General features: G+C 31.2%; 1 protein-coding gene across 2 annotated transcripts in view; it reads right to left on the bottom strand.

The window, feature by feature from the left end:
* Positions 1–1,094: 1,094 nt before the first annotated feature.
* The window catches only part of Pot1 (protection of telomeres 1), a 102,721-nt gene continuing 80,749 nt past the window's right edge, over positions 1,095–23,066 (bottom strand). For both annotated transcript variants that reach the window (XM_078040292.1, XM_078040291.1), the window contains 7 exons: positions 20,336–20,492; positions 17,973–18,178; positions 13,818–13,953; positions 8,809–8,897; positions 5,588–5,679; positions 4,002–4,107; positions 1,095–2,245 (listed from right to left, as the gene is read on the bottom strand). In XM_078040292.1, coding sequence (XP_077896418.1) covers positions 2,133–2,245; positions 4,002–4,107; positions 5,588–5,679; positions 8,809–8,897; positions 13,818–13,953; positions 17,973–18,178; positions 20,336–20,492 — 899 coding nt within the window. In that variant the 3' untranslated portion in view covers positions 1,095–2,132. The remainder of the gene's footprint in view (positions 2,246–4,001; positions 4,108–5,587; positions 5,680–8,808; positions 8,898–13,817; positions 13,954–17,972; positions 18,179–20,335; positions 20,493–23,066) is intronic.

Raw genomic sequence — 23,066 nt, 5'->3', positions numbered from 1 at the left:
TGATCTTCCTAAATTTATGTCACACTTTAAACCTAACAGGAAGATTATATCAGTAGTTATATCAAGGGGACAGGGATTTTAAGAACAATCTGGGATTATTAAAGAACAATCTGGCAGTATATATCAAATCTTGGTATAACAAACTACCATTCTGTTGCTCTAGAAATGAAATTCTTCTAATACTCTGGGTTCCTGATTAGGGTAATGTACACATCACTGCTGGATAAATACTAGGTATCAATGAAACTCTTCTTTTTCAAACAGAAAGGTAAAACAAAACAACAAAACTCCACAACAAACTATAAGAAGCCATGTTAATGTAATGGTTTACATAAAACAAAAAAAGAGTGAGAGAAATGACCTTTAATCATAAATATTCATGGGGAGAATTTTCCTTTGTAAAATGGGAGAACACATAGGTTCACAGTGTAAACACATGACAACATTTGAACCCTATTCTTTTAGACTGGGTGTTTCCTGAAGGAAAAGAAAATGTCTACCCCACCTTTGTATCCCTAGCGTATCAGCAGTACTGAAATACATCCGTTCAATTGTAGGGTTTTAAAGTATTTTCCCTGAGGATGTTTTGAACCAAGAGTTTATATCTCTAAAACAGCAGCACTGGTCACAAGTCTCTCACTGTTTAAAACATGGAATTTGTAACTAGGTATAGAAATGTGTTAATGTATCCAATGCCTTTTGCCAACAAGGTATCAAAAGCCTCTTGAGAGTTCAGGAAAATACATTGACTTCTTTTATAATCTACTTCTATTTTAGGTATTTAAAAGCAGGATTTAATGCAGAATAGCCCATGGTATCTTTTTGTTTCAGAATACTGGAGTGGTTAGCAGTAAAGGCTCTAAATAGATAATAAAACACAAATACTGACTCCAGCACTTAGGAATTGTATGAACCTGACAAGTTAGTTTATCTATCAGGATTTAAGTTTTCTTATTTAAAAAAATGCATTGTTCAGGGGTTCAAAGACATGAACTGCTATATAGTGCCTAGTATCTACTATGTTGCTTTGATTCTCTGCCTCATCATTATCATGCCACCACTCAATGTAAAGCAAATAAATGAAACCAATGAAATGTGTGCATTTATTTATTCTTCATTAATACTGAACTAGGCAGATAGGTATTTGTCAATCATTAGCAAATAGACAAATCTATCCATACAAACAAATACATGGGAATATTTGTATGAAATTAAATATTTATGATTTTACACTTGACAAATAGTGTCAGGTAAAAAGCAGACTATTATACTGAGTTAACATCACATTCAATTAGTTAAAACCTCTAATATGTGTATATTTTACATAATACTATTGAAAATGTATATAATATAAATAAGTCATTAACATTAATCTGATCACTTTATTATGTTGGTGTGGAATGGAAAATGTTTTAGTATCATGGAGAGAAACAAGCAATCAAGACACATAATTCAGGTCTAAAGAAATGGATTTACACTAAAAAGATCAATATCAGAACTGAAATAAAGCATTTTTGTTAAATGCAGTCAAAGTAAATCATACTTTTACCGAACTGTGGTTCACTCTGACAAATACTTCTTTAAGCAGAACTTGGTTAAGCGGATCTCTCTGTACAAAAACAAATCAAAATAAAACCAATAGCTTGCATTTAGTGAAAGCTGAGACTGAAGGTAAGGATTTCCTAACCTCACACCCATAGGCTGCTGATACAAAAATCAGGTAGGAAAAGAAGCTCATTAAGGAATAGTATATAGCACAGAAATTAGTGGTTGATACATGAAAAATGCCATAGAAAAACTGATTTTTAGTTTAGGGTAATAAAACAGGCTTCTCTGCAACAACTGCAAAAATCAAATGAAAGACTAGTCTTTATTTATTCAATTTTCCTTTTATGTCCCTAGCAGTCATCATGTGGATATTTTGAGCAATAAGCACATTTTAACATACTCAAAAGAAGGCGTTAAGATCACACACACACAAAAAAAATCTAAAATAGTAGTAAGAATGAAAATGTGACTGTTATTTGAGTAACAGCCAAATGTCTTCCTTGTTTTGCAAGAACTTCATAAAAAGTATTAACTTTTGCTTTTTAATTTATGGTATTTTACTTAGGCTAAGTTGAATGGCAATATTAGATAAGATCTTCTGCAACTGTGGTGTCAAAAATTTGATAGCAAATTTGCTGCTCCATTCCATTTGTGACACTGTAAGATCTGATGAAACATTCCAACCATGGATATGCATCTACAAACAAACACACAACAACAACAAAACACTATTTAACCATTAACACTATACATAACCATATTAACCATTAACACTAAACAAATAATTGGCAATTGTGTCTATTTAATTTTTTTCCCAACAGCAGAAGAAACTGATTAAATCTGTTTCATTTCAAAATGCTTGATATCAAAAGTAGTAAACCAACTTTTATTCTGTTTTCCTCTGCTGACTACATAGTGATTACCCACATACTTTTAAATTTTTTTCCTTAAATGATTAAAAGAAATAGAGCCTGAACTTCAAATTAGTTCCAGCCCTTACACTTGCCAAGCTGGACTCACATCAGGTAGCAGATATGGAGCTCAAGCAATACTGGCAGCCACAGATGCCATTTCTAAGCTTTGTTTATTATCATGGTAAGTTTATTTGTAACTTCTAGAAAAATTGCATATGTTTCTTCAAGTTCAAGTGTGAAAGACATTTAATAAAGTACTTCATTTTGGCAAGGGTAAAGTGAAACTGACACTGTCCTACACTGCTGATAGAACTATAAATAGATAAAACATTTTTAAAGAACAATCTTGCAGTATATATCAAAAGCTACAAGGTCCATGTTTTATTTTTTGACATGGGAGTTTTGCTTCCAGAAATCTATCCAAATAACTAAAATAACTAACACAAATAAAAACAGACAACAAATAAAACTGAAGAAGATAAACTTTGTTTGAGATGAACAAAACTATCTCTTTGGAACTGTCACAGATGCAGATTAACCAGAGAAAAGTATAGTGATTAAAAGTAATCCATAAAAATTAAACTAACAACAGTTAGATCTACAGCAGGTAAAATTTCTTAGTGATAAAAATATTTGGAATAATCAAATTGTCTTAAAATGATTTAGATCTGCAAGTTTCAATATAAATAGAAATAAAAGCCTCAGAAGGAAAACTCTGGCAGTAGGTATAATCCATACAATTAAATCTTAAGAAAACCTAGTTGATCAATCAAATGCTTATATGAAAAATAACTAAAGTTCATAAAAAAATAGAAAAAGAAAACTGTATTATCTGAAGCTAATTATCAATAAATAGAAAATCTACCAATGAATTAAATGCCTAAGTAGAGTTTATTATAGAAAATGTTTAACATCAAAATTTCCTTTTTGGTATAATTTCAACCTAAATGTGTACATGCACAAACTTTGTATCAAATGTGCTTATGAGCTGGGTGTGGTGGCACACACCTATAATCCCAGAGCTCAGGAGGTTGAGGCAGGAAGATTGGAGTTCAAAGCCAGCCTCAGCAAAAGTGAGATACTAAGCAACTCAGTGACACCCTGTCTCTAAATAAAATACAAGACAGGGCTGGGGATGTGGCTCAATGGTTGAGTGCCACTGAGTTCAAACCCCAGTACCCATTACCTGCAAAAAAGTGCTTATGATCAAAATAGCCTCCCTTTTACTACATTTCAAATTACTTATAAAATATTATATAAATATTTCATTTATACCTTCTCTATCTCTGTCTCATCAAGAGGTGGATAACATAGTAATTACTATTTAACAATTCATTTGAATTAAAAGCTTTCATATTTCTGTCTGCAGATTAGATATATGCTAGATGCTCTTTCAAGAATAAGAAAGAAAGGAGGGTTAGGGATTTGGCTCAGGGAGAGACCGCTTGCCTAGCATGTGCAAGGCCCTGAGATTGAGTCTCAGCCCTGGAAAAAAAAAAGAATAAGAAAGAAAGGGATTCTCAAAATATTATTACCTACCAATTTTTATCCCTGAAGGGCAAAACATATCCATGATCATATCCATATTTTTTTGAAGGTCATCATCAATTAAGATTTCTGATGCTGGAATCTGGAAGAATTTTTCCTTTGAAAAATTATGACAGAATGAAAAATAAAATATTAAATCTTTTTAATCATAATTACTATGAAAGTATTTTAACATTACCTAATATACTGAAATAATCTAGGATCATTTCACTTTATCAAGATTATAGAATTCATAAATTAGAGTGCTGATCTTTAAAATCTGCTTACACTTCTTTAATGTTAAAAGAACTTTGTGATATATATATATAAATCAAGTTAGGTTACTCTGACTTAATGATGATGATAAAAAATAGACTGATGATTCTCTGTACACGAGAATACAAAATCTAGTGTTAAGTTTAAAAGAACATAAGATAGTATGCATTTATTTTTTCTCCTCTCTACTAGGTTTTAAGTTTGCCTACTTTAGTCACTGCTGTATCCTTATCACACTGAAAAGGACTCGGTGCACAGGTTATCATTAAGTATTTATTTAATAAATGGCTAATGGGTTATGAAAGTAGGAGAAAATGTCTTATCTCAAACTAACCTCATGTTCAAGATGTTTAGTAAGAAAGAAGTTTAACCTTACCTTAATTAAGCCCTTAGCCTGTGGGATGATGTCTAAACTTAGTGGCATGCCTGATAGGAGGAAGACTTTGTTTGCCTGGGATGGGGGTTGTGTCATTCTGAATAGTCTAACAATGTGATTCATATGGAAAGTTTAGGGTATGCATTATCAGCTTGATGATGACTCAAATCAGTCACATGGGCAGTCAACCATGCCAAGGTGATGGAGTCACAATAAACATTTTTGACATCAAGACTCATTTAGATTCCCTGGTTAGCAATACTCCACTATATAGTTACACTGTTGCAGGAAAAGTAACACAATTCACAATTTCATGGGGACAGGATGACTCTAAGTTCCATGTTTGGAACTTTCAGAAACTATGTAATCTCCATTTTTGGTTGATTTCAATCTACATCCTCTGCTAGGCAGTTCTATATTTGGACTACAATAGTTTTCAGTGAGTTCCAAGGTTTTCTTGTGAATTATGAAAACTAAAGATGGCCTTGGAGACTTCTGAACTTTAGAAATATCAGAAGTGAGGATGGGCATATGGAACACTCTACAGCTTCACACAATGTCTACCTCCTTATCAAAGTAGCTGTATTTCTTCTAATATGAAATGTGGAGGCTTACAAAGTATGGTGAAAAACTTACTATAAATAATGCTTATATAGTGTGGCCATACTTCTGATTTTTGGACTTGCGGTTCAACTTAAGCATGATATAGACAATGACTCTTCAAATTTCTATTCTCATTTTTTCATTTTTCAAATATCAAGATTTATAATATCAAATCAAAAGAGAGATACATACACAGACAACTTAAAGATGTATAAGCTTATATTTTATTTAAACTTTCACATTGCCTTAAAAATTTTAGGAATAAATAGGTATGTATAAGTGTATTACAATTTAAAAAATTTTTCTTTTAGATGGAAATGTCATTATTAGCTTTGTTACTTACTGAATCCTTGAGATAAGCTTCTAATACTCCAGTTCCATCATCAAAAGTAAATGTCATAACAAATACATACTCAAGGGGCACAATACCCAGTACTAGTGAAGGAAATAAATGAACAAAAACAACCCATGAGTCTGCTATTCCTTATTATCAAGGAAAAGTCAAACTTGTTTTATTATGTATTAACCTATAAATATTGTTTACTAAAATACTTCAAGAGATAAAGAAACTTTCAGATTCAACTTTTGCTCTCTAAAAGCAAAATATTAAGTTTATTTAGCAGGTTTAATCTGGAACATTCCACAGTATTTACACAGGGATAACGTCTTATGATATTACAGCAATGGAATCTTTCCTTAATCATTTTTATAATGTATCTTTAAAATGAGAAATCATAAAGTATAAATCATAAAGTATTTCATCAATTGTAACACACTGCATTTAGTCTTCTGAAAATTAAACTAAAATAGCAGGATTAAAAAAATAGAATGCAGTTCTTTTCTTTTTTTTTTAACATGCCACTCCTGTTTGTATTGTAAGTATAAGGGATCGTTTATTATTTTTTAAGGAATATTATCTGATTGAATTAACAAAAACATCAGAATCTGGGATTTTATCATGATGAAAAGATAAAGAATAAGAAAGATATTAAAAACACAAAATCATGTTTGTATATGGAAATGAAAGATACTCAATATGCTTACATACCTTAGCTTCCATCTACCGAACCCATATTTAAACTGTAGGACTAACTGTACTAATCAAGTAGGCAAATAATAAATCAGGGCACACAGACATGAATTTAAGCATGTAATAGATATTATTATTACAGAGGAATTGATTTTCAGGTTTCAAAAGGTCTCAAATAAGTTAGAATAGTGAACTAAAACTAAGAAGGAACAACTTAAAACTTATACAGAAGATCTACAAAAACCAACAAAAAATTGCATTAAAAATATGATAGAAGTCAGTACAGTGGCTCCTGCCAATAATTCCAACTACTCAGGAGGCTGAAGCTAGAGGATCAGAAGTTTGAGGTCATCCTGGACAACTGAGTGAGACCTTGTCTGAATGAATGAATGAAACAAAGAAACTAAAGGGTTGGGGAATGTAGCTCAGCATGTCCTTAAGGAGTTCAATTTCCAGTACTGCCAAAACAAACAAACAAAACAACTAAAAGAATGATGGGAAGACCAAGCTTGACATCAAAAAGGGTACACTTGTACATTGCTGGTGGGACTGCAAATTGGCGCGGCCAATTTGGAAAGCAGTATGGAGATTCCTGGGAAAGCTGGGAATGGAACCACCATTTGACCCAGCTATTGCCCTTCTTGGACTATTCCCTGAAGACCTTAAAAGAGCGTACTATACGGATACTGCTACATCCATGTTCATAGCAGCACTATTCACAATAGCAAGACTGTGGAACCAATCTAGATGCCCTTAAATAAATGAATGGATAAAAAAAAAATGTGGCATTTATACACAATGGAGTATTACTCTGCACTAAAAAATGACAAAATCATGGAATTTGCAGGGAAATGGATGGCACTAGAGCAGATTATGCTAAGTGAAGCTAGCCAATCCATAAAAAACAAATGCCAAATGTCATCTTTGATATAAGGAGAACAACTAAGAACAGAATAGGGAGGAAGAGCATGAGAAGAAGATCACCATTAAACAGGGTAAAGAGGGGAGAGGGAAAGAGAGAGAGAAGGGAAACTGCATGGTAAAGGAAGGAGACCCTCATTGTTATACAAAATTACATATAAGAGGAAGTGAGGGGAAAGGGGAAAAAAACAAGAGAGAGAAATGAATTACAGTAGATGGGATAGAGAGAGAAGATGGGAGGAGAGAGGAGGGGAGGGGAGGGGGGGATAGGAGAGGATAGGAAGGGCAGCAGAATACAACAGACACTAGTATGGCAGTATGTAAAAAAGTGGATGTGGAACCGATGTGAATCTGCAATATGTATATGGAGTAAAAATGGGAGTTCATAATCTGCTTGAATCAAATGTATGAAATATGATATGTCAAGAGCTTTGTAATGTTTTGAACAACTAATAATAAAAAAAGAAAAAAGGAAAACAATATGGAATTTCACTAGAACACAAATAAAATATGAGATAGCAGTATCATACATCTGTATTACAAAAGGAACAACATACAACTAGGTATAGAAATAAATATCTAATCACTAAAAATTTGGTTAGTAAAAGTTAAGTGTCCAGTTTTAGAGAAGCTAAAACTTTCATTATATTTGAAATTGGCCAGATGTCAGCAATCCTGCATCCAGCTTTGAATGTCAAACCCCAGTTAAGCACTTTGGCAAAGTAGAATGTTTACTGAGGAGGAAAAACAAAATAGTAAGACATGTGGAGAAGTACTAGAGAAAATGAGGGTGCCTGCTTGAAGAAATAAGATTCCAGAGGCCTGACAAATATCTTCAAATGTACTAAGTCTGTTTATCTTACAGAATAGGAAATAGACATGCTCAATAATTCTAGTAGACTGAATGGTGCATATTAAAAATAGGTAGGGGGATTTTGCTTCAATGTTCAAAGTGTCTAAACCGGGTGCAGTGGTGCTGCCTGTAATCCCAATGGCTCAGGAGGATTGCAAGTTCAAAGTCAGCCTCAGCAAAAGCGAGGTGCTAAGCAACTCAGTGAGACCCTGTCTCTAAATAAAATACAAAACAGGCATGGGGATGTGGCTCAGTGGTCAAGTGCCCCTTAGTTCAATCCCCTGTACACTGTTCCCTTCCCCGAAAAAGTATCTAGTACAGGCTGCCTTGAAATGTAATGAGTACCCTGCCATTGAAAGACTTAAACAAAGGCTGGATGACCATAGTTAAGAATTCAATATGAAAAGATTCTTGTATTGGGAGAAAGTTGTAATTGCTCTAAAACCCTTTCCAATCCCAAAGCACTTAAGAGCTGAAGTGATTTTTCAGAACCTGTATTTACAATCAATGACTAATGAGAAAACAAATTATTGATAATTAAAATCTGCATTATGATGAAAATTATAGGATGACACTTGAAATGTACCTGCAAATGTATTAAACATGTAGACTATATTTTAATAAAATCACTGTAAATGATTTCACCTAAAAAAAGTTAACCTAGTTCTGCCTTTTATATCCACAAACGCTAAAACATACATCAGTGAGATGATCTTATACAGGAATAGTTAAAACTGTACGACATGGAAATTTAGCTAACCTTCTGCCACTGAAGAAGGAATCCATGATGTTTTATCGATAACAGAATTTAGATTTTGTATGGGTCTCAAAGTAGAACACTGTTTACATCTGAAATTAATAAAAGAAAAAGTTGTGAATATTTAAAAGTAATTTAATTATTATTATAACATTTTTGCTGCTTAAGTACATATAAGTTTAGAAGGTAAATTATTAAACAGAAGATTACTGTACTACCTATATTGTAATGTACTTATTTCAAAAGGGCATTAACAAAAAATAAGGCTTTTTTTTAACATAAAAGCAATAAAAAAGATACATGGGGATAAAAATAAGCAACTCTACTTTGAGAACTGAGGAATGAATTCCAGATGCCAATCATTAATTAATATGACTCTTAATTTCATAATATTAAAAAGTTGAAAGAGATAATTTCTAAGAATTCTTTTGATTTTATAGCAAGCAGTCAGGATTAGATACTAAAAAAATTTAAAAAAATACTAATTAAATTTCAAATAATCACATATAGAGGTTTATAGTTTATGATGCCTAATACTACAGTTCTCTTTTAAAATGTAAAAATATCTAAACTTATGTTACTACTAAAGTTGTACACTATTTAGAATAGACATTTTGCTTTGCTTATATACCACATATTTTAAGTTTGAATAATTCCTTTTTTAATCACACATCATCATATATTTATGACATATGATAAGAAAATTTTTGAATAAAAACAAAAATTCAAATTCAAAAGATTCCTTTTATTTTCAGTTTGGGGCAAGCAAGGTAACTGTATTAAATTTTACCACCTAATCATCAAATACATAAATGATTCTTAACTAACTAAAAAGACAGCTGAATGAAATAATAATATTGTCTAAAATAGGAGACTGAAATATTAATTAGATTGTGACACTGATAAAGCAAGTATACTAATTAAAGATTTAAGGAAATAAGTCAAAAAACTCATTAATTCCAAATCAGTAAAAGATGAAAAACGACAAAATTTGAAACATTTAAGAAAATCAATTCAACAAAAAGACTTGAAAACATTTTTAAAGAAAGTAAAAATATACTAAAAATGTGCTAAGTAGAAAATATTAAAAATGAAAAGATATATACTACATACTAATAATTAAAATGTATTTAAATTCATCTGCTAATGATAACTAAACAATTTATAAGTGACATATTAAAACTGGATGACACAAACTTGAAAACAGAATTAGATACTAAAAAAAGTTGAAAACAATGAAAAATATTAGCAAAAACAAACCTTAAGGAAAAAAAAATATGGTTCGAAATATTTTCCTTTTGTAAGGACCAATAATACTCAACTAAATGAACTCAGAAAAGAGCCTCAAAATATATATAGCAAATGGTGACAGAATAAAGAGACTCAAAATCACAGAGGATGTTTACACACATCTTATAAGAAAATGTTTAAATCAATAAAATTATAAAAGAAACAGAATTTTTATTATGACTAATAAGCCTGATCTAATGGACATATTAAACTCTAATTCAACTATTAAGGACTGTACATTCTTTTACAAAACAGACAGAATATGTACAAATCTAAGCATACACATTGTAGGATAAAGAAAGCTGAACAAATCCCAAAGAAACATTATGAAATGTTCCAAAATGTTTAGCTAAAAAACAATCTCACTAAAATATACATGATAATATAACAACTAAAATACAAATTTAAGAAATATTATAAACACAGCTAAATAATTTCTTGGTCAAAAAAGAAATCAGGAATTATGAGACATTTAGAAGTATGTTACAAGAATAACACTACATATCAAAACTTGAGATAAATCTATGGCTATATTCTCAGGAGGAAATTTATAATTATAAATGTTAAAATATATTAAAAATTAATTAGTTGAGGCAAGCATTAAATATAGAATGTTTGAAAAACTAAGGAGACCTAAAGAAGTAAAGGAAGACAAAGAGCAGTAGTACAATATAAAGAGCATGATCATGAACAAAAGTCGGCTGTTTTGACAAAGAAAACTCAAGGAAAAAAGGAGACACATACAAACGATATTAAGTAGATGCAACGACAAAGCAGATATTTAAAAGAATTTGAAAATATAATCAACAATTGTATGTCAATAAGCTTAAAAAATGAAATGAATACTTCTCTAGAAATATTTCATTAATAAAATATAAATACTTAGAAGATGTAGAACCATTAAAGAGACACACTGAACCATTAGCTTAAATCTTTTTTAAAAAGGATCATGTTCGGACAACATAAAGAAAGCTTTTAAAAACTTTTATGGGCTTAGGAAAGCATTTTGGCAAAAATGACTATATTAACATTTTGAAACTCCATAAAACAAAGGAAATCATGAAATTAGAAAGATATAGATAGCACCGTAAGTATGTAACTGACAAAATATTAGTATTTCTACTACAGAAGAATATTTACAAGCAGTTGCATGCACATGCACAAATTTAAACTAAAAAGAGAGTGGTAATCACATAGAAAAGCAGGCAAAAGATGTGAACTTGGAATTGATGAAACAGAATACTGAAACAGTCAATAAATATATGGGTTGTATAAACCCAATAATCATCTAGAAAATACAAGAAAATACATAGACAACATTTGAAGTCTAATAAAGTTATAAGTTACATTTACACCAATGCATGGAGAGAACATAATAGAAATTGAAATTTTTATATACTATTGATGAGACCATTAATTGTTAAAAGCATTGAACAATTCAGTTTTCTTCCCCAAAAAGCAAAAAATATGCTTATCTTATGACCCAGTAATTCCAGTTCTAGGTAAATGACTTAGTAGTCACTTTCAAACTCTTTTGGCAAGGACCCATAGTAGTAAATTCATTTTAGATTATGTCCTGGTATGTATCCCAGTATATATCTAAAAATAAAAAGTCTAAAAAATATCTAAAATATATAAAAAAACTAAAAAATCAAAACTGCTGGTTATGATCACTGAAATGATTTTATGACAAAGAAAATGTGTAACAGGAGATGATTTAGTATTGTCATCTTTAAATTAAATAGCATATACCAATTAATAGGAAATAGATGAATAATTATGATGTTGAAAGAGTACAGATAGTAAAATAACTTAAATCTATACAATCTACATGGATAAGTCTTGAAAAAAACATTGAATTTAAAAAATGCTGCACATGAGTAGGCATGCTATATAACAGTTTACACACATTTAAAAAACACAAAAAATAATAAGATATACTGCTTAAGAAGTTCATATATTACAACAGAAGCATCAAAACATGCCTGAGAAGGACTGACACAACTTTGGAAAAATAGTTATCTGTGAGAAAAAAGGGTTAGAGAAGGGTCTGTTATAAGGACATATTTCTTCTCTGTAAAATACCAATTCTTAAATGTAAAGTCTGAAAAATGCTAAAATGCTAATATCTGCTAAATCTAAGTAGAGGGTATATAAGTGTTGTGACTTTTTTTGATATTTTTGTAAGTTAAAGTTATTTTATAATTAAAGATAAAAAGGAAATCAATTAAAAGACATGTTGGCTTTTGCTGCTGATATTCAAGTAATAGAAAATCTAAAAATATCTTTAAAATTTAACATGTAAACAAAATTTCTGTATTGGTTCATGCTGAAAGTGGTGAGAAAAGCTGACATCCTTAAAATAACTTTTATAAAATAGAATACTGGTAAATTAACAAATGACATTCTAGAGTTCATAACTAATATCTGCTTTCCAAGTTTAAGAGTAGTCAATTACCCTATACAAGGAAGTCAAGTCAGAAAAAGGGCAAGAGAGAGAAGAGGTGTGTGTGAACACACAAACACAGACTCACACACCCATAAAACAAAACAAATGGAAAATCCCATGTTAGTGATTTCATTCAAGAAGAAACACACAGAACATAAAAGGTTTTGATTGTTGAATTAACTGGTGGATAAATCTTGAAGATGACTCTGAGGTCATGTATCTAGTGAGAGATATAAAGATATTGGGCACATCAAGGTAAAAATCAATATTAACCTAGGCATTTAATTCAGTGGTGCAAATAATTAGTTCCACTTTATGACTGAAGCATTTTGGTGTATTTTATAGGGGATAGAACCTGGGGGATGCCTACTAGTGACTCCAAGTTCTCAATCTGGGAAACATGATAACTGTAGTAAATAATTTTTCAATGGAAATCAAGATGTACCCATTTTTAATAATGACTAACAATTGCTACAAATTTAGGAGTAGGAGAAATAGAGAGTATAAGATGCATCCATCCTAAAATCCAAGGTCTCAAAGCAGGACATTTGCATGGTGATTGTTTTTTCAAGTAGTAGGTGGCATTTTTATCTCTATGCTTTCCTTCTAAACCTAGATATCTCTTTATATATCATAATGCATTCTTTTATCTTTTAATTTTTAGTGTAATCAAATTTTTTATCTAATGTCCTGGCAATTCTGGAATTCAATCACTTAATTATAAGTTTGCAGCACTGAAATTTTCTCTGTAGCTATTATCTAAATCCTTGTGAAAGAAAACAAGTATTTGCATCTGTCTGAGGAAAAAAAAAGGTTGTAGGCTTATACTTTGAACACTGTGTGCTTAATATATAATGCTTAATAGAATAGAAAAATCTAGCATAGATAATCCTTGATCTACTTTGGAGTTACATCTTAATAAACCAATTTTAAGTTGAAAATACCTTAAATTGAAAATGCATTCAATACATCTAACCTAGAGAACATATAGCTTAGCAACACGTTCTGCTGCAGAGTGTTAGTTGTTTACCCTGACTGAGAACTCCAGCTTGCTACTAGTGCCCAGCCCTGTGAGGGGAGTACTGTACTCATATGACTAGTCCAGGGAAAAATCAAAATTTACTGAGTGTGTGTCACTCCAGCCATTTTAAGTTGGGAACCATCTGTATAGATAAGTTGGTACTAAGTATCTGCTAAACATATACTAGTGCATGGGACAAAATACTAACAATATAGTTTTTCATTCCAAAAATTCCCTGGGTTGAAAACATACCCGTAGTAAAACACTTTTCCTTGTATAAGAAATGGTGCTGAAAGATCTAGGAGTTCCAGGTCTTCGGGGCCAGATCTCACAGGAATTACACTGTGAAACTTGTTTGAGAGTTTAAATATTTCACCAAGCATACCTCCTATTAAAAAAGAAGAAATTAGCCATCCAGGTTTATTAAATAAGCCATATCAGGTTTATATAATGAAGGCAAAATGGAATACTTATTAAGTAACACATGAGTTATAGTATATACTAAAGAGATTAACAGAAAAAAATAAAGTCATAAATTTAGAGATTTAATCACTCATGGTAAAAAAATATTAATCCTATCTATTAACATTATATAAAAATCCTATATATATAACAAAATTATACAAATATGTTGGGACTTAGTCAGTGCCATGGCACATGCCTATAATTTCAGCAGCTTAGGAGGCTGAGGCAGGAGGATCATGAGTTCAAAGTCAGCCTCAGCAACTTAGTAAGATCCTGTCCCAAAATAAAAATTAAAAATAAAAAGGGCTGGGGATGTGACTCAGTAGTTAAATGTCCTGGGTTCAATCATTAGTACCCCAAATTTAAAAATCAAAAAAATTTAATGCTGAGACTTGATTAAAAATACAAAGTTTGTAAAATTTCAACCATCATCTTAAATCTAAATAAACTGCTCTTTATGCTAGGATCACCTTGGTTCAAATAACCAAGAGAACAAAGATGGGAACCAAAGTATTATAGGTTTCTCACTACTAAATTTCTTATTGCTATTAATGTCTAAACAAATATAGTTTTGAGTTTGAAATATCTTTTTTATGATTATAATTTAATAAAACTTTATTTACAAAAATAAGTGACTTGACCAGATTTCACATATAATCTCTGTCTAGAGTAGTATGTCCGACAGAAATATATCACAAACTTCATTTAAAAGTTTCTAGTACTTGCATTAAAATAGGATGAAATTTTAATATATTTCATCTAATATAGCATATCCAAAATATTTTCAACATATTGTCAGTAAAAAGACTAATAAATTATTTTACATTTTTTCACATTAAATCTTCAAAAACTGCTGTACAATATTTAATACTTACAGCCCATCTCAATGTGTTTTTGTTTCAAATGCTCAGTAGACAAATGTGGCTCAATGACTACTGAATGGATAGTGTAGGTCTATAGTTCTAAACCTGATCAACTATATAATTACTCTACCCTCTATATCTTCTAGCTATTCTGTACTTTCATTTTGAAATATCTTTTAAGCTTTCAGATCAATATTAAATTTAACTATACCTATGTAGAGTAGTTTATGTCATATGAACTCAAATACAGTGTTTATTCATTTTTCCTGGAAATATTATCATACTTCCCCTAATTCTGTGACAGGTCAAACAAATCTAAGAAGCTAGCTATTTAAAAGCTTCATATGCCAAAAGCTACAGTCTATCTTTTAGATACTTATACATTGCCCCACTTAACCCTGCCTACTTTGCTTAAAATTGCAATGAGCGACCGACCATTCATAAACTCTTTTTCCATGAATGTTCCCTGCAAAACAACATTCCAAAGAACACTGTGAGCATTCTGCCCGGCCATTTTCACTGGATTACCCAACATTGGCTCTGACATGAGTCTGATAACCTTGGTTGAGCTACTTTGGTAGTTCCCCCGATTTTATTTTATTTTTTTTTGGTGTGCGGGGGTAGTACTGGGGATATCACCTGGGGATGCTTAACTACTGAGCCACATCCCCAACCCTTCTTTAAATATTTTATTTAGAGACAGGGTCTCACTGAGGACAAGTGCCTCACTAAATCGCTGAGACCAGCTTTGAACTCTCAATCCTCCTGCCTCAGTCTCCTGGGATTATAGGCATGCACTACCTTGCCCAGCAGAATTTAGTGTCCTCATTTTAAAAACAGAATTATAATACCGTTATACTGTAAAGTCATTATAAAGATTGAATAATTTAATATTTATAAAGTACTTAGAGTCACATGTGACTACTTTTATTAATTATTACATAAAGTTCACAAAAGAAAACACTTTGTCTTGTATGCTACAATACCACCCATGATGTCAGTTCCCAGCACAGAATAAACATATGCAGAATAAATGAAAGAGTACAAATAAAAGATGCTTAAAATTATATGTATGAATAGCAGTGTTAGAAAGGTTTATATCTATAGGCATTATTACTGAAAGACACATATTTATAATGGTTACAAAGATTCATCTTGGACTATGAACATAGGTTTGAGTTTTTCTTCTCCCATTTACTAGCTCTTTAATTTTAAGCTATTTTTTATCTTCTCAGTCCCAGGTTTCCCATCTGTTTAAAAAAGGGACAATAAATAGCTTACAGACATTGTTATGAGCTAAAGATAAAATATTAAACTATGTAGTTTAGTGCATGGCATATAGTATGCTCAAGATATCAATAAATATTATGATAAAATGACTCAACATTAGAGTTGCAAATGAATTACATTTCAGAGTAAGTTTAAAATTATTCAGTTTTGAAACTACATATTAATAATAAAAGGAATACATCTGAAAAGAAAGAATAGGAATATTACTACCAACTCTATACCCACAAGTTTATTAACTTAGATGAACAATTTCCCAAAACTCACACAAGGAGAAACAGATAATCTGAATAAAACTTTATCTATGAAATACTGAATCAATAGCTAAACCTAAGGAGGGGAAAAAAAAGAATCAGGCCCAATTTCAATAGTGAATTCTACACAAACATTTAAAAAATGTATCTGTCTCATTCAGAAAAAGACATTACAAGAAAGGAAAACTACCAACTAATATCTCTCATGAAGGCAGATATAAAAACCCTCAACAAGTATCAGGAAATAGAATCTAAAAAATGTATTCAAGTAACCATTCATCTATAAATGAGATATATTATAGGTATGCAAAGGTAGTTCAACATTAAAAACATTAATTGATATTACTTGTCACATCTACAAGCTAAAGTAGAAAAATAAATATAACATCAACAGATGCAGTAAAAAAAAGCATTTAACAAAACCTAATACTCATTAATGACAAAAAACCTCAGCAAATTAGAAATAGAGGTAAACATATATCCTGTCTTTAGTAAGATTAAAATCTAATAAATGAATTTTTAAACAGACAAATTAACATAAATCACAAGGTGATTTGGCTTTTTTTGTGATGGTTAAATGGATACATAACAAACACCAATTAGAGTCGTTTTGGGCACAGTGTAATTACATTAGAAAATTGCTATGTTCATGAAAATGATATCCATTTTTTATAAACAGGAATATTTATATAGATATGCTTTATAAAATCATATAAAAGCAGCATTACTCCTATGAATAAAAAATGTCAGCAATAAAAATAGTACAATCATTATTATTATAAAACAGAAGGAAGCATTTCTCCAATGCAAATTAGTTATCATGGAAAATTATATAGGAAGAAAAGTTTTAAGGAAAATAATGAAACTTTAAACTTGTCTTGAGAAAAGTTGTATTACATACATAAAATATTAGATAAAATGTGACAGAAATGGAAAGAAAATGAAAAAGGAAACATAATAAAAGATTTATTCTTTTACTTTATTAATTTTTTTTTTTTTTTTGGTGGTGGTCTGGTGATTGAATGCAGGGCCTCATGAAAGCTAGGCAGGCATTCCACCACTTAGGTGTATACTCAGGCCCGAATTTTCCTTCTTTTAAAACTTGTCAAGTTATTCCTACTTGTTTAATGGTCTCTTCCTTGATTTAGACATCAATACAAGACTTTCATCCTATTTTTATGAAACAACAGTGACATCCAGAGGCCAAGACAACAGCAGCTCTACAATAGCAATCAGCTCACTATTATTACTCAGCTAAATAATCAGTTTGGAACTGACAAGATCACATGCCAGAATTCAACAAGATGGATGAACATAAATACTTAGGTTTAATGTCTAATTTCAAAATGTAATTCAGATGAATGTGTGTGTACGTGTGTGTATAATATATTTGAATCTAGTTAATATAACATTCAATTTTGTGAGACTTAAATTACTAGTATTTTTCATTTATATGTATTAGGTGGCCTGTAAAATACATTTAACGGTAATTAACCTGTAAAAGCAGTATTCTAAAAAACAACAGTTTAATATCTTACCTTCTATCAAAACCAGACATTCATTTGAAAGTGGAAGAATACCATTATTTTTCACAAAATGAACAACTACTTTTCGTCCTCCTTGGTCTTTGGTGGTCCAGATCTCTGAATCATATAATGATGTATTTTGTAGTTTGTTATCTGGGGATTGAGTTGCAGCATCTTGCAAAATTATATCCAAATTGCCCTCATGTGGAACTTCTTGCCTAAAATCAATGACAATGAAGTATTTTAAAGCAATTTTGTTTTAATCTTAAAAATTCCACTTTAAGAAAGCATCCAATTAAAATTCCATTTTTATATACAGATCAATTAATCTATTTTTTCTTAAATTAAGAAATAATTCACTGTTCAAATCAAGTAATTTTATTCAATAAATATCTGGTATTTTGTGGCTAAGCAGATCTACACCATCATTTCATTAACCACTGCCTAATTTTGAATTATGATTACTTATAATTATTTTTTTTATACCAATCTGTTCTCCTCTGTAAGGAATGTGAAAATTACCAGTGGGAGAAAAAAAAATGCAGCAACTCCCTTTCCTTCTCTTTATCCAGTTAATCTCATTTTCATAGATCATATACTTTTAACCAATCTTAAACTTCCTTTAATAATTAGTAATTAAGTCATATGGTTAAAGTATCATAGTGTAGAAATGGCATGTTTTGGAATCAAAAGGTCTATGTGCCTGTCCTGGTTCTGTTGTCAATTAGCTGTACAACTTTATCTCATTTGTTTAAAAAGGGATTATAGATAGGGGCTTTGCTTTAAAGAGCTGTAGGATTAACACAGAAAGGTAGATTACCTGCAGGCAGATAGGAATAAGGGCCTTTGAGGAGGTGGGAGAGAAGAGACCTGGCCATCCTACAAGGAGACACTAGGCCTTGAGAACATTCTGTGACTACTTCTGCCAGCCTCAACAGTAATTGCCCTTCCTGAGCTACCCTTATCAATAGCCAACCACAAAATCTACTCTTATCCCAAGCACTTTCTATTCAACTTTAAAGGACCAAATCCCAAGGTTGAGCCTGTCCTCTTAATTATGTAAATAAGGGATCAAACATATACACTTTGGATTGGTTTATTCAACCAGAGCTTAAAGAGCTTGACTGCTCCATTCTTCATTTATATAGGTTCCACTAATCACCTACCAGGGGCCATCACACATGTCTTTAAAAACCCCCAACAAATAGCCAGCAGTACCCTCCCTTAGGACCGCTCCTGTACTGTGGGAGCCTTTTCTGACTTAGATAAATCTTGGTACTCTACCCTCCACTTTTTTTGTGGATCTCATTCTTGGAATCTGAGAGACAAGAACACACTTAACGTCATGCTCCATGCAACATGATTATACACAGAATTTAATGATCCAAAATTTGATAATATTTCAAGAATTAAGTAAAATATTTACATATATTTTAATCCCAACTACCATTCAAAGTCTAATGGGTCCCACATGTAATTTAAAGATATTTGATGATCAAAAACTGCTCCAAACAGTATTATTCTTAGATTTTAGAGGGAAAATATGTATATTAATGTACACAGAAATTACTAAATAACATAGCAACACAAATATATATGGTCATGTATATAATGTGCATCATAGTACACTACAGAGAACGCTTGATTTTTGGTATCCAAATGTACATATCCATCCATTAGCTACTTTTCATTAACATCATTTTATATATTTAGACGACAGGTAAATTGCATTAAAAATATGAACAAAAATTTAAAAAATAACTTTCCAAATATCTCTTGAGCTGAGTACATATTAACAAGATTACAAAACAGTCCTATACATATCTGCATTTGTTTACTTACTTATTTATAATTAATGTTTGTAGTAAAGACATCAAGGAACTGAGAACTTACTAATTTCTGCACAAAATTTAAATTGTGCTTTTTATATTATAGTTCTTAACTAGACAGAAATATTTCTAACAAGAATTCTGTATCACTTAAGTAAAATACCAATTACCTACATTTTTTTTCAAGAATTCCAGTTAAAACAGATTTATATTTACATATACATTTTGTAACAAAGGAGAAATTCTCCCGAAATGCATTTCTAATTTATTATTTTCATAGGCATTCATCAGAACTAAGGTGAATTTCAGATCTAAAAATGGCACATATTTTTATTTATTATTACTAAGAACGAACTGAAAGGAAATATAAGGAAAAAGAATGAATCGGAAGAATCTACTCTGAGATTGTACATTTCCCTTAAAAACATTATCATTCTTTCAAAATACTATAAATGAAATCACAATTGATCATTAGCAGGACTTAAAAATATGTATGTGTAATGCTTATATACAAATAACATGATAACTTTATTTTGGAATACTTACAGTGAATAACATTTAGGACAATGAAGTTTGACAGACTGAAAAAGTTTTCTGGGCTTATAGGATCTCAGTTTTGCTCGGATTCGATATTGCTGAGGAGCTTTTTGTTTCAAAATGGCACATAATGGTGTTTTCTCCAAATACTGATGATCTGTAAGAACTGTACAGAATTTTTATATTAAATCAGAATAGCTTACAAGAGCCTTAAGTGTATTCATGACATCCCCCAGAACCAAATATACACTATAAAACCTAATTAACTTACACATTGTTAACTGTCAGTTCCAAGAAAGCAAAAGTCATATTATTCCTGGATGCATACCCATAGGATTTAGGCAGCATTGTCATGCAGATAACGTTACTATTGAAAATTGGGCAGGAGTTGGGGGAGGAGAGTGAGACCAGAACCTTGGTGGCAAATGCCCAGCAGGAAGGCCAGGAAGGCACACAATAGGTATCCAACAAATATGCTGAGTAAATGCCAAATACTTCACTCATGAAATAATTTGTCTAGTAAGTGTACACTAAGTATTTTTATATGAGACTAAAAGTGATTTCTTGGCTAACTTAAGGAAAACAGTAAAGTTTATTTCATCAAGAAAATAAGTATGTTACCTGTGAAACATTTTAAAATATTCACTATAATACTGATATCTGCAACAACTCTATCAGGTAACAGCTAAGTTGTGTTTGACATTGTTCAACAGAATATAACAAAACATATTTGCTCAATATTATTTGCCAGACAAGTTCTTCTCCCTGATAATTAAGATAAGAGACTCTTTCCAGAACTTTCATTTATAATAAACAATTCCAAGAGTGACAAGGGACATTAAGGAATACCAAATTGTCATGGTGGTGGTAAAGTACAAGAAGGAAAAGGAGTCAGGTGGGAAGGAAATGAATGAGGAAGGTGAAGAGAGGAAAAGGAGGGAAGAAGGAAGATGAGAAATAGAAGAATTAGATTGGAAAAAAAAGTCAGACAAAAGCAATAGAGGCTTAGCCTGGTAAAATGGGTTTCCTCAGCTGAAGGTGGAAAGGTCTGGGACCGCAGTGGTCAGTTTATACAGAGATGAGTAGAAAATTGCTGGTGACCCTCAGTGTAAGAAAGCAACCCTTACTCTGCCTGCAAAATTAGTTAATACTTTTCTATTTTAGAAAATAGAATGGATGCACACAGTTTGACACTCAAATGGCTAGGAGCATTACTTCCTATATCCAGCTTTAATCCAACTAAAGTCTCACTGAATAAATTTGCCTTCAAGGAGGTAAGAGGCCAAGAGTTTACAGTGGAATAGTTTTGCTTTAAAAAGCAAAAGGCCAAAGTAGATGCAATCAGTTTAGTTTAAAATTGGCACTTGCTTCAATTAACACTGTGAGACAAAGTTTTTAACTTTTTATTTAAAACTTTCAAACTTAAAGAAAATTGCAAAAGTAATACAAAAACCCCCTATATTCCCTTTCCCAAGCTTTTGACACATTTAACCTTGTCAGTCTGCCTTTATCTCTCTGCATATGTATTTTTATTAATGAAATAATTGAGAATAATTTTTAGATATCATGCCTCCTTCCCCCAAATACTTTAGTGTGTATTTCACAAGAACAAGATCTTTCAATGACATAGTTACAGTGCAATTTTCAACATCAAAACATTTAACATTAATTTAATAGATATTATTCAAATTTTTCTAACTATTTCCAAAAAGTTCTTTTCAGCATTTTATTATTTGGTTCAGAGTCCAATCCTGTTTTTATTTTTTGACATTTATTTGAGAAGTTCAGGCCACTTACTTTGTAGAATAAACATTAATTTGGGTGTTTCTTGTTTTACTCTCAGGTTCAAATACAAGTTACACATTTTTGGCAAAGACAATATCTGTGATAATGTGTGCTGCTCAGTGCATCCATCAAAGGACATATAATACCGTTGTTTCCATTATTGGAAATATAACTTTTTTCATTTGGTTTAGGTGATTAGTCTGCTATAAATTTACTATTTTGCCCCCTCATAATTGGTAAAGAGGTACCTAAGAAAAAGCAAATATGCTATGCTTCATCAAATATTTAGGACCTAACAGCTTAGGAGCCGCTGATTCACAATTAAATCAATTATTACTAATATCATCGCAAAATGATGGATTTTTTTCTAATTTAATTGTTTTTTTTATATTTATTAGTAGTCATATGTAGTAGTCATTTCTCCATAAGAAAGAGATTTCTATTCAACCCCATTTATTTACTGTTGTTTGTTATCAACATGGGCTCATACAGTGAGTTCTAATCCATCACTAATATATATTTTGATGTTCAAATTGTCCTAGATTTGACATGTCCAAACATTTATTTGAGAATTTCCTTGTTTTCTGGTACTCTAAATATTTCAAATTTATCTAATTCCCTTGTCCTAGCCCCGGATCTGCTATTTCTCTAAGAAGCCCTTGCATATTTTTAAACCAAAATCTGTAGACTGCTTATACCTATTGTTAGTGGAATACCCTTGCCTCTGTGCCCTTTCATGGATACAGGTGGGCATATGTGCATATAGGTTGATACTGGTAATACACATACATGTACTTTTATATGAATACGTATACATGTAAATATATGGATACACACACACACCACTGTCATCATTTCTATAGCTACATATAAAATTATGCCATGATTACATGGCATCTTTGGTTCCAATACAACACCAAGTTTTATTAAGCGTTCTCTCATTCCATATTTTGTA

This window comes from Ictidomys tridecemlineatus, chromosome 2 (assembly GCF_052094955.1).
Source record: "Ictidomys tridecemlineatus isolate mIctTri1 chromosome 2, mIctTri1.hap1, whole genome shotgun sequence".
Taxonomy (NCBI): domain Eukaryota; kingdom Metazoa; phylum Chordata; class Mammalia; order Rodentia; family Sciuridae; genus Ictidomys; species Ictidomys tridecemlineatus.
Note: the sequence above shows the minus strand (reverse complement) of the source record. Positions and strands in the feature narration are given on the sequence as shown.